The sequence below is a fragment of the Urtica dioica genome, unplaced genomic scaffold (genome assembly GCF_054948205.1).
Source record: "Urtica dioica subsp. dioica isolate 48M unplaced genomic scaffold, U.dioica_male_clone48M_v1_H2 Urtica_dioica_male_H2_contig_33, whole genome shotgun sequence".
NCBI lineage: Eukaryota > Viridiplantae > Streptophyta > Magnoliopsida > Rosales > Urticaceae > Urtica > Urtica dioica.
In genome coordinates, this window is record NW_028297226.1 from 59,504 (window position 1) to 73,591 (window position 14,088).

Genomic DNA, 14,088 nt, shown 5'->3' on the forward strand with positions numbered 1-14,088 from the left:
TATAAATATTAAATAACTTAATATAATCAACATATCTATCCTTTAATATAGAACTCTTTTTGTTGTATTTCTATTCACTATTTTTTTTTCTATCTCGGCTTTCTATTTTTTTTTTTTTTTGGTGGGCTGTGATTGCTTCCCTAAACCAATTTCGAACGAATATGAAAAAGAGCATAATGGAGACATAAATTACCAAGAAAAGCACACTATTATTGAGATTTATTCCATAATGTTGAGTTTCCTAAAATTCTATGGATAGTTAATTAAACAAATGCCCATCAACATATTTGTTGCTTTAAATTATGATGTTATTGTGTGTGTGTGTGTGTGTATATATATATATATATATCAATTTAATACAAAAAAATTTAAAATTTTAACTTTATAAAGTGGGGCCTAATGAGTGGTGGGGCCTTGGGCAATTGCCCCTCTTGCCCTCCCCTTAAGCCGGGCTTGTCCCTCACAAGGTTGAAAAATTCGTCCTTATTGAGTCCCGACGTGAGGCCAAGGTTCTCCACTTCAGCGAATACTGAATCGTACATGTGTAAGTCTCACTTAGCAAGCTTAGTGGATCGTTTGAAAGTTGTCTTTGAGTTCTCACAAGCTCACTTGCATCATTGTAGCTCGAGTGGTGTCATTGAATTCGCGCAAGCTCATTTGCATCTATTTCAACTCCTTGATTCGTATCATGCATGCTATGCAAGACGAAGATCAAATATTTCCCATTTTGACTTAGTTATTGTTGAGTGTTGATAGTTGGTAAATGAGTTACAATATGTTTCTATTACGTTTGTGAAATGGTCTCCGAACCAGGTGGTGCATTAAGTTGCAAGTCACCATGTAAATGATTGATCGTGATGAGTAAGAGAGTGTCACGGCCGACCTTTGTAGGATAATCTGAGCTGATATTGCTTGTAGAATAAAATTCCGTGATGTTTTGCAGTAAAACAAAATAGTAAGAGTAATTTTAAGTTTGCTTATGTAAAGCGAGAATTCCAAAAAAAATGTCTGTAATTTTAAGTTTGCATTGTGCGCCGGTGAGTTATAATACAAGGATTTAGAGTGTTATTTCACCAATGACCATTCAATGGGTATAACTTTTTCCACTCCCTCCCTTTGAAGGTGGGTAAAATGCTTAACCGATGTAACCTATAACCATTTTAAATAGCTAACGGCTAACCTGTTAACCTTTGGATTATATATTTTCTTTATTTTTATCTGATTAACTAATAAAATGTGGTTAAAATTAACTGATCGATCACTTCAAACCGATTAAAATACAAACTAACCGACCGTTAATTTCAACCGATCAATACGTCCATTTTTCCTCCCCTCATTAAGATTTGACGCATTAACATTAGAAGTCAAATGCCATAACAGTCTTTTCATTTAGTACGTATTCAAAGATGCTAATAACGATACGCAGTCGTTGCGGATGCAAATGGCCAAATTGGAGAAGCATGATTATAAAAAATTTCAGGTTTAGAGAATAATGAGTTGAAATACAAAAGACCACTAATGCAGTGCACATATCAATTGAGTAGTTTGTTTTATGTGAGAATCCAAGCAAGCAATACATACAGCTACACATCAGCTGAATCCGCCTCTTTCTCTGAAAGAATCTGCCTCACCTTGTTTGCCACATCCATTACGTGCTTGTCTTTGCACCCTGACCCAACACCAAAATAAAATAAATAAGAGTATAAACGTTAAGTTTTTCATAAAAAAAAAAAAAAAATATATATATATATATATATATATATATATATATATATTGATCCATTAACTCACCAATTTCAAGAAGAGCCGATTCAAGCCGGAAAAGATATTCCGTGTTTGGTCCCGATGGTCCTTGAGCTTTAACAATTTGCCTGCACACCAATTCTTTTTTTAATTAATTACCATAAGAAAATGTGCGAAAATTGTTTGATTGAGGAAAGCTCGAAGGAAATATAATTTGAAGAAAGGAAAAAAAAAAAAAAAACTACAATTGAAATTTTATCTTCTATAGAAAAGTTGGCTGGAAATAAAAATCCAAACGAATTCGCAAACGGGTAATCCCAGCAAAAACTCATAGGTAATGAAAATTTACTATACGTTCTCTAACAAAAAATTATCAAACACAATAGGAAATTTTGTTTTTCCCTCGCACTTCCCTTCAAAATTTTCATTTTTCATAGTAAATCACTCACTTGGCGATTTCGGAGACGGAAGCTGGGCCCAAGTAGTTGACGTTTTTGGTGGTGTCCGGAGATGCAATGTATCTAAAAACCATGATAGATAAAAAAAAAAAAATGTGAGGCCAGTAATAGCAAAAGGCCGGGTTACAATTTACCCACTTACTTACACCATCACTCCCGAAACAGCCGGAGTATTAGCCAAAGGATCCTAAACAACACAAATTGATCCATTAATCATCCTCACATAATAACCTAGTAAACAAATACTAATGCAGGGACTTACAGTGAAGAAATCAACATAAGCTTTGCGGTCGTATTGTTTCTCCCTCACTTCCAAGTACTGTGGTGGTTGTGAGTTGTGACATGAATGAGTGAGTGAGAAAAAACAAGAAAGCATTGAGTTGAGAGAAGAAAGTACCGTCAAGGCAGTCTGTTGGTCTTCCTTGTTGGTGATCCTGTACGCAGCTCCCCACTGGAGGAGAGGAGAGGCAAAGCATTAGATTGATTGTGTTGTGTGTTGAATTCAAAAGCAGAAGCAAAAAGGGGAAACAGACTCACACACGTGTGTCCAATGGAGGCCTCCAATGTCACTGTTCTTCCTGGGTACTCGGGCGTTCCTCTGTGGTCCGTACTGCCTATATACACCAACCAACAAAACAATCATTACTAAGGCAATCAAACTTCGAGAAGAGAGAGAGAGAGAGAGAGAGAGAGAGAGTCAAAAGAGACGACGACCTTGATAGAAAACTCGGCGATAGTCTTTGATGAACCCAACAACACGTTCATCGCAGTTGAACCCCGCTTTCCATACCAGAGATCCGTACCCGAATACCCACATCGCCATCTCTCTCTCTCTCTCTCCCTCCCTTATTTTGGGTTTTAAGCCAACGACTTTTCCTTCAACTGCAGAGCTAGCTTGTCTTTCTATTCTCCTATCAATATTTGCCAGATTGGATTAAAAAAAAGAAAATTCAATATTTGCCAGATTGGATTAAAAAAAAGAAAATTCAATATTTGCCAGCTCACTTTTTTTCCCCTTTAAAAAACAAATATTAAATTAATAATGATTCTATTGGAGCATGATCTCATCTCTATTACGTTAGAAATTTCATTATGAACTTTTTAGAGGGTCAAATATTATTTATGACTTAATACTTCAATTTTATCAAACTTTTAAAACTCAACTACCATTAGTAACCCCATAAAAAAAAAAAAAAAAAAAAAAACTACCATTAGTAACAAAATATAACAATTGAAATAAGCATGAAGTCAAGAATTTAGATTAGGGGTTAATATGTAAAAAAAAAAGTTCAAGGGTCTAATTTTTAAAGTAAAAAATTTATGAAATATGGACAAAAATGCAAAAAAAAAAAAAAAAAAAAAAAACTCGAGGTTGGCTGTAGCTTCGCCTTGCAAATAGTGTTATGATGTCGTTTCTCTATAAAAGGAAACGACAAGCTCAAATACAAAACCCAAACACACTATCATAATATTTGGGCTCACGGATGAGCTGACGAACGAGTCATGTCCTCAAGAAGAGCCCTTAAGAGTAAACCCTTGAACCGAGTCCAAAGAAAAGCTCAAGCCCACCCAGACCAAAGTGCTTGGCCAAAACCAATAACATTCGGCCTTTCAAGACCATCGGCCAAAAAGTCTCGGCCAAACCATTGGCCAAACCACGCATAAACGATGCGTTGATAGGAAATACGAGCTAGATATAAAATCTTTGATGAGTTTTCTATAGTCTTTCTTATCTTAAGTGCAGAATTCATGCTCATTTATTGAACTCAGCACTGCTCCCATTTCTTCATGTACATTCAACTATTAAAAAAAAAAAATCTAGTATTCTTCAACACACGAAAGAAAACAATTCACTAATCTATATAATTTATCCAAAGTATCCTTGATCTGGTGTATAGCAGGACGAGAGCTTGTTTCTAACACCGCCCTTTTCCCGTGTCACTGCCGTTGATGGTGTTAGTAGCTGTGTGGTCGTCTTCTTGATTATGTTCTCGAGCCTCCGTTTTCTCTGCGCCAAGTCATTCACCATGAAAAGCAACAACAAACGAACAAACAAGGAAAAAATATCAAGTAAACGCAGCGAGTGGATAGTACCGTTGAGCGAGATGAGGCGATCGATGTTATCGAGCCTGCGTTGGACGGAGCCTAGGAGGGAATTGAGCGACGACACTCTCTTCCTGACCCCACAGATCTTGCCTGCGTAGTGCATCGTGAACGGGGCCGGGGCATCTTCTAGAAGCCGGTCCAGCTCTGCCACCAACCAATAAATAAAATATACTTGAAGCAAGTAATAATGTGAGAGAGAGAGAGAGAGAGAGAGAGAGAGACCTTGGTTGAGACGGTGGAGAGCTTCGGAGAGACGTGTTTGGGTGGCGAGAGTGAGTTGGGCGGTGGAATCGAAATCACTCAGCACACTGCTCGCCGTTGAACACAGCCCATTTTCCATCGCTCGCACCAATTCAGAATCACTTTCGACCACTCGCTTCACCAATTATAACACCACTTCCTTCATGTAACTCTACAGGAAAAAATAAAGTTGGTAATGGTTGGAACACATTTCTATGACTAAGCCATATATAGCTGCTTGCTCGTAACAGGTATTAGCTAATAACAATTTCAGAAGCCTCGGTGTTTAATCTATGGGCTATGGCTCAGCATATGATCTGTGTTTTCAAAGTCGAACTGCTGTGATGGTATTTGTAAGCAGACTTGTTATCCGGTTCTTCCATTAAAATGAAAAATGCGATTACCAATACTACTATAGAGAGCAATATAAAGAACGATTCATTCAACAGAGAACAAACAAACCTATCTCATATCATCGATTTCAGAAGAAAAGAGGAAAAGAAAAATAAAATAAGGGTGATCAAGAATGAAGATAGATTGAGTGAGTACCGAACGACGAGCAGCGTGAAGAGTAAACGGTTCCGCTGGGCTATGACCTGTGAGCAGAGCGGGCTTAATTCACCAATTTGGGATCTGGTTTGTGTACGCTCAATTAAGGGTACTTTGAAATAACGAAGTACATTTCTCCTCCAGTGCCACATCGTCCGATGACGTGGCGCGCACCAATTGGCCCTCGTCACGTGGCGCCATTTCTACTCTCCTCATGCTCGTCGTCGCTGCACTGAATTTCATTCTTTGATTTCTGGTTTGCGGATTTGGCGAGAAAAGGCGATGGCGGTTCGGGCAACGGTGTGCCGGTTTCCGGCGGATTCTGATGCGCAGGAGAGTTCGGGTCTTCCGTGGGGCGTGACGGTGAGGCCTCTGGCGGCGGAGGACGAGGAGGGCCGTACGGCCTCTTACGGCGGCGATGGCGATCTCCTTCCGCGGTGCGAGAATTGCTGGGCGTACTTCAACACTTTCTGCGAGCTCGACCAGTGGAGCTGGACTTGTTGCCTCTGCTCTCATTTCAACGGCCTCTCCTCCGAAGCCATCGCTCGCTACTCTCTCCCCAACGCCGCCCCCGAACTCACCTCCTCCTTCGTCGATCTCGAACTTCCAGGTTCGTCTTCGCATTCACAATCGCGATTCCTCTCTTGCCATCGATTTTTCTCTAACGACACGATCTCTTTTCTGCAGTCGATGGATCGGACCAGGGGATGCAGCCTCAGCCAGTCTACGTCGCTGCCATTGATCTGTCTTGTAAGATTTCGCCTTTTTCGTCCTGTTATACGTTGTTTTGGTAATTGCAATTAGGCTCTTTCGTCACTGAAGATTGGTTGGTATATAGTATAACATTGTTTTTAGAGGTAGGTTTGAGTAAAGCTTTTCCTCTTGTTTAACCGGGGAGTGATTGTTCGAATACAAATCAAGTGTTTATTTCTTTCTCTGATTTTAGATTCCTCGAACGTTGGTGGGCTCTTATCCTATGCTCTGAGATGCTGTGTTGATTAATTTCACTTTTGAGCAGGCCGTTGCCAATGTGTGTTGATTGAATTGATCAATGAGCACGTCTTAGACTCGGTTTAAACTCGTGATCTTTCTTGTCGAATAATCTAGTTTTATGCTTTTTACAGCATTGGAACTGGCAAACCGATGCCTGTTTGGTTAAGTTACTGAAGACGAGTCATGGGATCCTGTATAAGCTATGAATTTGAAGGCAACAAAGTTTATTATTCTTTGTCAATTAATAGCTAAAATCTTTGATGGCATTGCCTCTGTTATCTCTTACATATTACAGTCTTGTGATTACTAGAAACATAGTTGTCCATCTCATTGCCCTTCTCGCATGTATATATATATATATATATATATATATATATATATGAGTCATGGGATCCTGTATAAGCTATGAATTTGAAGGCACCAAAGTTTATTATTCTTTGTCAATTAATAACTAAAATCTTTGATGGCATTGCCTCTGTTATCTCTTACATATTACAGTCTTGTGATTACTAGAAACATAGTTGTCCATCTCATTGCCCTTCTCGCCTGTGTGTATATATATATATATATATATATATATATAATACTGTCTTAGGAAAGGTGTGACCTTCTTGTTTCTTTCTGAACAATTTGCAGCCTCAGAGGAGTTTTTGGAGCTAACTAAGAGTGCACTTCTGGCAGCATTAGAAGGTCCGTAACTTTACTGTGACATCTATATGATGGCTGTTATTTTCTTCCCCCTGTTCAGAAATAACTCTTATCATCACCATTGTTTATTTCCAGCTCTTGGGCCTGGTTCTCTGTTTGGGCTAGCTACCTTCAGCCATAAATTGGGGCTCTACAACGTTCAGGGACCGATACCAGTCGTTAAGAATGTTTTCATTCCCCCTGATACAGAGGACGCTTTGCCGATAGAACTTGAAGATGTTATGCCTTTGCTACAGTTCTTGGCTCCTGTATGGTAGTCGTTATTAGTTTTTATTCACTTAATTATTCTTAGTTTCTCCCAATAATACCTCGCTGTCAAAACGGATTTATTTCAGTTTCTTCTTTACTAGTGAAATTGTTTGTTCTCGTTATATTTCTCAAAGTGAAAGTTACTTCTCTGCAGGTAGAAACTTGTAAAGACCTTATTGCAGCTGCACTTGAAACTCTTAGGCCAACGGCTTCATGGGAGAGAACCACAGGGGCAGGACAAGGACTTGACGGTGTTTTGATGGGTGGGAGAGGTTTTGGTGTTGCAATGGAAGCCCTTATGAACTACCTTGGCTCGGAATACGGAACTACATTTGCTTTAGGTTGGTGATATATGGTTCTAATGGAGCAACGAGCTTTTGTTTGATAGTTGAGAATAATTGGTGTTTATCTCCCGTGATTGTAAATGCAGCTAGAGTTTTTGCCTTTCTATCTGGTCCTCCTGATTATGGAGCTGGGACTCTAGATACAAGGCGGTATGGCGAACAATATGCTAGCAAAGGAGAAGATGCAGACAGGGCTTTACTTCCTGAGCAGACACCTTTCTACAAAGATCTGGTGACATAGTCCTTTCTTTCGATATTATAAATATATGTTTTAATTTTATTTGTGTGGATTATTCATCCCTTTCTAGCAAATAATCATGGTTTGAACTATAATTTACAGGCTGCCCTTGCTGTCCAAGCAGGTGTTTGCGTTGATATATTTGCCGTCACAAATGAGTATACAGATTTGGCTTCACTCAAGTTTCTTAGTATAGAAAGTGGAGGCTCATTATATTTCTATACAAGTACTGATGATTCAACACTTCCACAAGATATGTAAGTATGGACACCATAGCATAGTGTTTCAACTTCTGCAGTTGAAGATGATGCTCTATAGCTGTCAAAGGAATACTTTTCTTTAATTTAAGTTTGGGAAAAAATAAATCTAGACCTTTAGGTTGCGTGTGTGCCTGTTCTTGGAACACTGATATTCACTTCATATTTTTTAGTAGAAATTAAATTTTATATATAAATGAAGTCTATGCAAGATGTGAATCTTGCACAGCCAATTACAAGGAAAAGTGCAATGGTACTAGGGAAGGGCTGTAAATCCCAGGCTCTAGACCAGCCACTTAGCTACAGGACACTAGCTCAATCTCGAACGAGATCTGACGTTAAAAAATCGTTAAAACCCTTACAAGAAGTGGATAACCAAAGAGCTGTATGTGATTATGTTTATGTTTCGATCCTTGCATTCTCATGTGATCTTATTTTTTGCTGTACTTTTTTTTACAGGTATCGGATGCTTAGTAGACCATATGCCTTCGGCTGTATATTGAGATTGAGGACTTCTACTGAATTTAAACCTGGCCATTCTGTGAGTTGCAACACTGTTATTTTGTGTGGTCTTTAGAGTGTTTTTTATTTTTTATTTTTTTATGCGGATGTGTATGGGCTGATTTAAATTTATATTATCTGTTAGTTGTAAATTTTATATGGTTACTTTCCTTCGGAGTAAGTTGTTTGTTAAATTATTAAGCTTTTTGTTGACTGTAACTTCATTTAAGCCGCAGAGGTAGATGATAATGAAAGTTGAGGCTTTCATTATACCAAAACTAAATTTTCTTATCAATTTTTTTTTTCTATATCATGTTGCAGTTTGGCCATTTTTTCCCAGACCCACAGTATGAGCATGTTCAACACATCATTTGTTGTGATTCATTTGCAACATATGCTTATGACTTTGAGTTCACAAGTGCTGATGGTTTTTCAAGGTATGGGTTGGAATTCTTTTGCCGTTCGTTGCCTATATGGTACCATCTAATTTTGAATATATTTGATGACTACAGTGGAATTAGCTGTGGATGTATAGAGTAAAGAAAAATGAGAACTTTTTTAGATTTCATGATACATCAAGAAACGCAATAATTGGCAGGATTGAAAAACATGATCTGCTTCCTCCAAAAAAAAAAAAAAAAAAACCTGAAAATCAGAGTATTTTGGGCCTACATAATTATCAATTTATTGTTTAATGTATCAAACTACTTCTGGCCTTTTACTCATCTCATTACAGTCAATGGACTAGATATACTAGGAATTGTAGCGATTCCAATAAAAATAAATATAAAATGTATAAAGTAAACCTGTTACCTTCTCTTGATTTTGTAACTTTATCTGTGGGATAATAGTTGAATCTGATGTGTTTCATGAATAATTTCTGTACTTGTACAGGCATGGATCTGATCCTCCTCCGATGATACAGATTGCATTTCAATACACAGTTATTGTTCCCCCCGAACAGCTTTCTAATTCTGAGCTGAATTCCTCTAGTAGGTATGGCGATTTGCACTCTGCTTTATATTGTGGTTTGTTTAAGCCGTGGAATTGTTGTGTATGTCCTCGCTCTCTTATGGGAAACTTGTTGGTGCATATTTGTTCTGCTTTATCATATTCATGACTTGTAATAACATATGTTAGGTTGTAAAAGCATTGTGCTTAGTCGGGTATGACAGATAAATTCTGTTTGGACTTTCTGAATGAAAACATACTAAATGTTTTTGCAGGGGAAAATACTCACTTAAGCGTCGACTAAGAATAAGAACTTTACAATTTTCTACTGCTCGAGACATCAGTGAGATTTATGACAGTGTTGACTCCGAAGTGGTTCTGTCGTTACTTGTTCACAAGGTGATTCTCGTAAATATCTGTTTCTAACATTGTGTATTGGTTCTTCTAACATTGTGCTGTCAATCTTATTTGTTCCAATGTCTGTTTTATGGATTGAACCGTATTTGCACATTTTAAGTTGTATGGAAAATCGTATTGAACATGCAATATTTTTAACCCGGACTAAAAGAGTGTCGGAACTTAAGGGCACATTCGGTATTGTTCTTACCCCTGGTGTGGTGCTATACATTACACGCTGTTCGTTAAGCTCTAGACTCTAATAAATCAACAAATGGCTGGGTTTATTTCATGTTTCATTGTCTTAGGACAGGAAAAGCTGAATCCAGATCGCTAAAACATTCTCGACCTTGTAGGTTATATTGGCTTCATTGGAGGACGGGGTTCGAGAGGGTAGACTGTTGCTTCATGATTGGCTGGTGATCTTGACGGCTCAATACAATCAAGCCTACAAGCTTGTTCAATACAAGAATGGGAGCTCGATGACTTCTCAGGTCGATGTTTCATTCTCACAGTGCCCCCAAATGCAGCATTTGCCTCGACTAATCTTTGCTCTGCTTCGAAACCCCCTTCTCCGTCTCCACGAAGAGGGCGTACATCCCGATTACCGAATCTACTTGCAGTGCCTATTAAGGTGCTAATATGAATAATTAAAGGCGTATAAGAATTAGAATTACGTGGTATTATGACCTCTCAGCTTCTACTTCGTGTCTTTGTTTGATGATATACATTTTATTGCAGCGCACTTGATCCGAGCTCTCTTCACCGTGCCGTGTATCCGGTTCTGACCTCGTATTCGGATCCGGAGAAGCAAGCATATCCCCGCCACTCGTTGAGCCGTGCTGCCCTGATTACCAGTGGAAGCCCAATATTTTTCCTCGACGCTTTTACGACTCTGGTCGTGTTTTACTCTTCCACAGCAGATCCCGCGATCCCTTTCCCTCCACCCCATGATTGTAAGTCTTGTGCTTTCTATTACTAAAGATTTTAGGGAAAAATTAAAAATTATTGGTTTGTGTAGGCTTGCTGAGAAAGACAATCAACAAACTGAAGCAAGAGAGGTGTATAACTCCGAAACTCATATTTATCCGGGGAGGGCAAGAGGATGCCTCTGTTTTCGAGAACTATTTAATCGAAGAACAAGACGTCGACGGAAGCGGTCTCACTAGCGTCACGGGTTTTGTTTCCTTTCTCGACGAAATCGCGCGCAGCGTTTTGGAATACATGAAATAGGTTATGTAGATTATGAGTGTTTTTCTCAACGAACAATAAGTCGCTTGGGAAAGGAAGTCATGAACAATTATATACAAAACAAAGTAGGGATGTTTCACAATTTTCTTTCTTGTACTGTAAGACACAGATGAGAGAATGCAAGAGATGGTTCTCTCTCTCTCTCTCTCTCTCTCTCTCTCTCTCTCTCTCTCTCTCTCTCTCTCTCTCCCCTTTTTAAAATTTTTTGTTGGATGGGTGAATAATATAACTCTGTCACGGGGGATTTTGATTTTTTAATTGATTGGTTCATGGAGTGGACCAAGTAGCTGATACATGTGTTTGCATTTCCTGCTAGAGGCCATCACTCACCTAATTGGTTACATACACAAATTATTTAAAACATACTTTGTTTTCGGTATAAAACAGTTTATAGTTGAATTTATTGAATAATTGTTTGCCGAGTTCCTAATTTGCTCATCCTTTTCGACGTCGAATTTTCATCTTTCTATTTTGGTGTTTTTAATATGAAAAAAATCAATTATTTTTTGTATGCACATAAAGCATTTAAACATTTTTTGTGTATATTTTGATTTTCCACTTCGGGCTATACTTTGTGAGAAATTTGTGTATTGTTAAGGGAAATTTGTAGCATCAGAAATTACATAGATAAAATTAGTAACAGTCGAAGTGACACGAGAATAATTGTAAGAGTTGTGTGCAATGCAATGAAACGTGACAATTGACGATTTACAGCCAAGTGTCGGTATTAGTTTTTGCGATTTTGCGTGATACCCAAATCGAAGGCATTTTAGGTCTTTGTTTTGTTTGGCTTTTAACTTAGCGACCGTCACCAATTTCTCTCATTCTGCTTCGCCTTCGCATTCCTCTTACGAAATCTTCGGTACTGACTCTCTCTATTCGTCTGTTAAGACGACATAGTCTGTTCAGTTTTTTTTACTTTTCTTTTCATTTGGCTGAGAATTTTTCAATGAAGTCGCCCAATCAGAGTGTTGTAGATGCAAAATCTAAAGAGTATCGTGGTTGTGTGATTTTGAGTTATACAGGCTTGCAAAGCTTTATATTCGAAGGAAATGGCATCGAGGATGATCGCTCGATTTGCGTCTCGGAGGTTCTCCAGCGGCGGAAAAATGCTAAGCGAGGAGGAAAAAGCTGCCGAGAACATCTATATCAAGGCAATTTCCATATCCTTCTTTCACAATCGTTACTTCTTTCAGTTTGATCGGAACATATTGCGATTACTCGCCTTTGGATTATATGTTTTGAGTTTGGTTGTTAGGTGTATGAGTTTTATGTAGTGCGTATAAACGATTCAAGTCTTATACTCGAACTTCATTGCCGTGGTATTATTGTCTTCTAATCTAATTTTTCTTATACGATCCTCACTATTTCAGAAATCTGAGCAAGAGAAGCTTGAGAAGCTTGCACGCAAGGTATGCGCTTAATCTTATATAATCAGTTTTAAATAATCATGATATATGAATGGTGTCTTTTTTTGTAGCGAAGCAGCAAATATATTTCAATGCCTTCGTTAAAGTAGTTTTGATTTTTGCTGTGTGTTCAAGGTCTAGGTGGGTCAGACTGTTGATCTAGGCTCTATAACCATTGAACTCGAACGTGTCTTGACCAAAAATAACACTGCCATCGAATTGTATATTAGAATATTAGCCAAACTTGAGTATTTGTTCCCTTGAACTTGTTCTCATATTCAGCAAAAAAAAAAAAGCTCTTTCCCTTATATTTCTTTCGAGTCTTGAACTCATGCTCGGTAATGCTGTGACACAGGGCCCAAAACCAGAAGAGAAAATCAGCTCAGCAGCCTCGGCGGAAACCATGGAAGCCAAGCCTGCTGGGCCGACGGTGTCTTCGACGGAGAAAGTGTCGACAGACAAGAACCGGAACTACGCTGTCATGGTGGGCGTGGTCACAGCTTGCGCCGCTCTCGGATGGTTCATCAAAGGGAGCGAAAAGAAGCCTGAAATCCAGGACTGACTCATCCTCTTAAACCTTGCAAATGGACACCGCTAATAATAACACAATGAAAACCATGTTTTTTTGTGACATCACATAATGTGTTACTGAGTTGCCATCATATATCTCTGATTCCTTCTTCAGTGCTTTGCAGATTCGATTTTCCAAAATTTCTCCGCTGTATTTCTTTGGATTAAAACGATATTTTCCATTGAATTCAATCACGCTATTTCTTTCTCTTTTCAGGGGTTGGTTTTGGCTAAGAATTTTCCTGTTGACTCGTAAGATAATAAATAAAGTCAAGGCTTCATCTAAGTCTTAAGTTACGTAGTAGTAAAGAGCATACTAATAAGCATACTGAGAGAGGTGAATTGTGTCCATTATGAAAAACCACATAGATGAGTATGGTTTGCTTTACCTGAATATGATATGCACATTTCAATAAAAATAAATGGGAATGGATCGGGTGATGAGTATAAGTAGTCGTTTGTTAACATGAGTTTCAAACAAAAAGAAAAAAAGAAAGAAATCTAACAAAGTAAACTAACTAAAATACTAGGCTACGCTGAAAAACTTTGCATTCTTAAAATCGCACGCACGCATGCTCGCACGCGCAGATTAAATAGTACGCCGAGCCCTGGCGTAAGCACCTTACACTTGACGAAGTCTCGTTCGCAGACTGCCCATTCTGGGTTCACCTCTCCGGACTTCCTCCGGGGGTTTGTCAGCTCTCAAGGATTAAATAGTACGCCGAGCATTTTGGAGAAGTGTTGGTCTGTAGAGTCACAGTAGGGGATAAGTTCAACTCGACGGTCAGATTTAAAGTTAAGATCGTGACTAGCTCTCCGATTTTTGCCGGTTTCGTCTTGGACCGGAAAAATCTACGAGCCTTGTGGATACAAGCTAAGTCGAGAATATTGGTGCCTTTTATTTCAAGTGCGGCTTCCTTGGCCATGAAGCTTCCGAATGCTCAAGAATGAAAGAAGTCCGGGTTCGAAAAGAAGGTTTTGATGAGGTGCCGACGTACGGGCTGTGGCTAGATGCTAAGTCCGGTATAGCAAACTGATTCTCCGATATACACAAGATTAGTGCCCCAGTCCACCCTATTGGAGAGCAAGGGATACAAGTGGAGGGCATGCGTGATAGGATCCCCA

At 38.8% G+C, this 14,088-nt stretch overlaps 4 protein-coding genes across 5 annotated transcripts; 2 read left to right on the forward strand and 2 right to left on the reverse strand.

Annotated features, from left to right (window-relative positions):
* Positions 1 to 1,445: 1,445 nt before the first annotated feature.
* On the reverse strand, positions 1,446 to 3,076 carry LOC149376225 (gamma-glutamylcyclotransferase 2-3-like). The gene is made up of 8 exons (XM_089606539.1): positions 2,916 to 3,076; positions 2,739 to 2,815; positions 2,599 to 2,652; positions 2,464 to 2,520; positions 2,348 to 2,388; positions 2,193 to 2,264; positions 1,792 to 1,871; positions 1,446 to 1,669 (listed from the first exon to the last, which is right to left on the reverse strand). Exons 1-8 carry the CDS (start codon positions 3,022 to 3,024, stop codon positions 1,584 to 1,586), a joined length of 576 nt encoding a protein of 191 aa, XP_089462665.1. The 5' UTR covers positions 3,025 to 3,076; the 3' UTR covers positions 1,446 to 1,583.
* A 493-nt stretch (positions 3,077 to 3,569) lies between these two features.
* On the reverse strand, positions 3,570 to 5,187 carry LOC149376226 (uncharacterized). Of its 2 annotated transcripts, none has more exons than XM_089606535.1 (4): positions 5,010 to 5,026; positions 4,530 to 4,719; positions 4,296 to 4,451; positions 3,570 to 4,209 (listed from the first exon to the last, which is right to left on the reverse strand). In XM_089606535.1, exons 2-4 carry the CDS (start codon positions 4,645 to 4,647, stop codon positions 4,118 to 4,120), a joined length of 366 nt encoding a protein of 121 aa, XP_089462661.1. In that variant the 5' UTR covers positions 4,648 to 4,719; positions 5,010 to 5,026; the 3' UTR covers positions 3,570 to 4,117. The 2 variants fall into 2 exon arrangements, with proteins under 2 accessions (XP_089462661.1, XP_089462660.1); XM_089606534.1 differs by lacking the exon at positions 5,010 to 5,026 and adding an exon at positions 5,097 to 5,187 and having other exon boundaries at positions 3,571 to 4,209.
* A 129-nt stretch (positions 5,188 to 5,316) lies between these two features.
* On the forward strand, positions 5,317 to 11,277 carry LOC149376227 (protein transport protein SEC23 D-like). The gene is made up of 14 exons (XM_089606533.1): positions 5,317 to 5,706; positions 5,784 to 5,846; positions 6,726 to 6,779; positions 6,873 to 7,045; positions 7,201 to 7,387; positions 7,477 to 7,622; positions 7,731 to 7,885; positions 8,345 to 8,426; positions 8,708 to 8,823; positions 9,281 to 9,382; positions 9,613 to 9,736; positions 10,090 to 10,367; positions 10,475 to 10,689; positions 10,755 to 11,277. Exons 1-14 carry the CDS (start codon positions 5,379 to 5,381, stop codon positions 10,964 to 10,966), a joined length of 2,235 nt encoding a protein of 744 aa, XP_089462659.1. The 5' UTR covers positions 5,317 to 5,378; the 3' UTR covers positions 10,967 to 11,277.
* A 410-nt stretch (positions 11,278 to 11,687) lies between these two features.
* Positions 11,688 to 13,155, forward strand: LOC149376228 (uncharacterized protein At2g27730, mitochondrial-like). Its single transcript, XM_089606532.1, has 4 exons — positions 11,688 to 11,846; positions 12,010 to 12,138; positions 12,358 to 12,396; positions 12,749 to 13,155. Exons 2-4 carry the CDS (start codon positions 12,037 to 12,039, stop codon positions 12,953 to 12,955), a joined length of 348 nt encoding a protein of 115 aa, XP_089462658.1. The 5' UTR covers positions 11,688 to 11,846; positions 12,010 to 12,036; the 3' UTR covers positions 12,956 to 13,155.
* Positions 13,156 to 14,088: the final 933 nt, after the last annotated feature.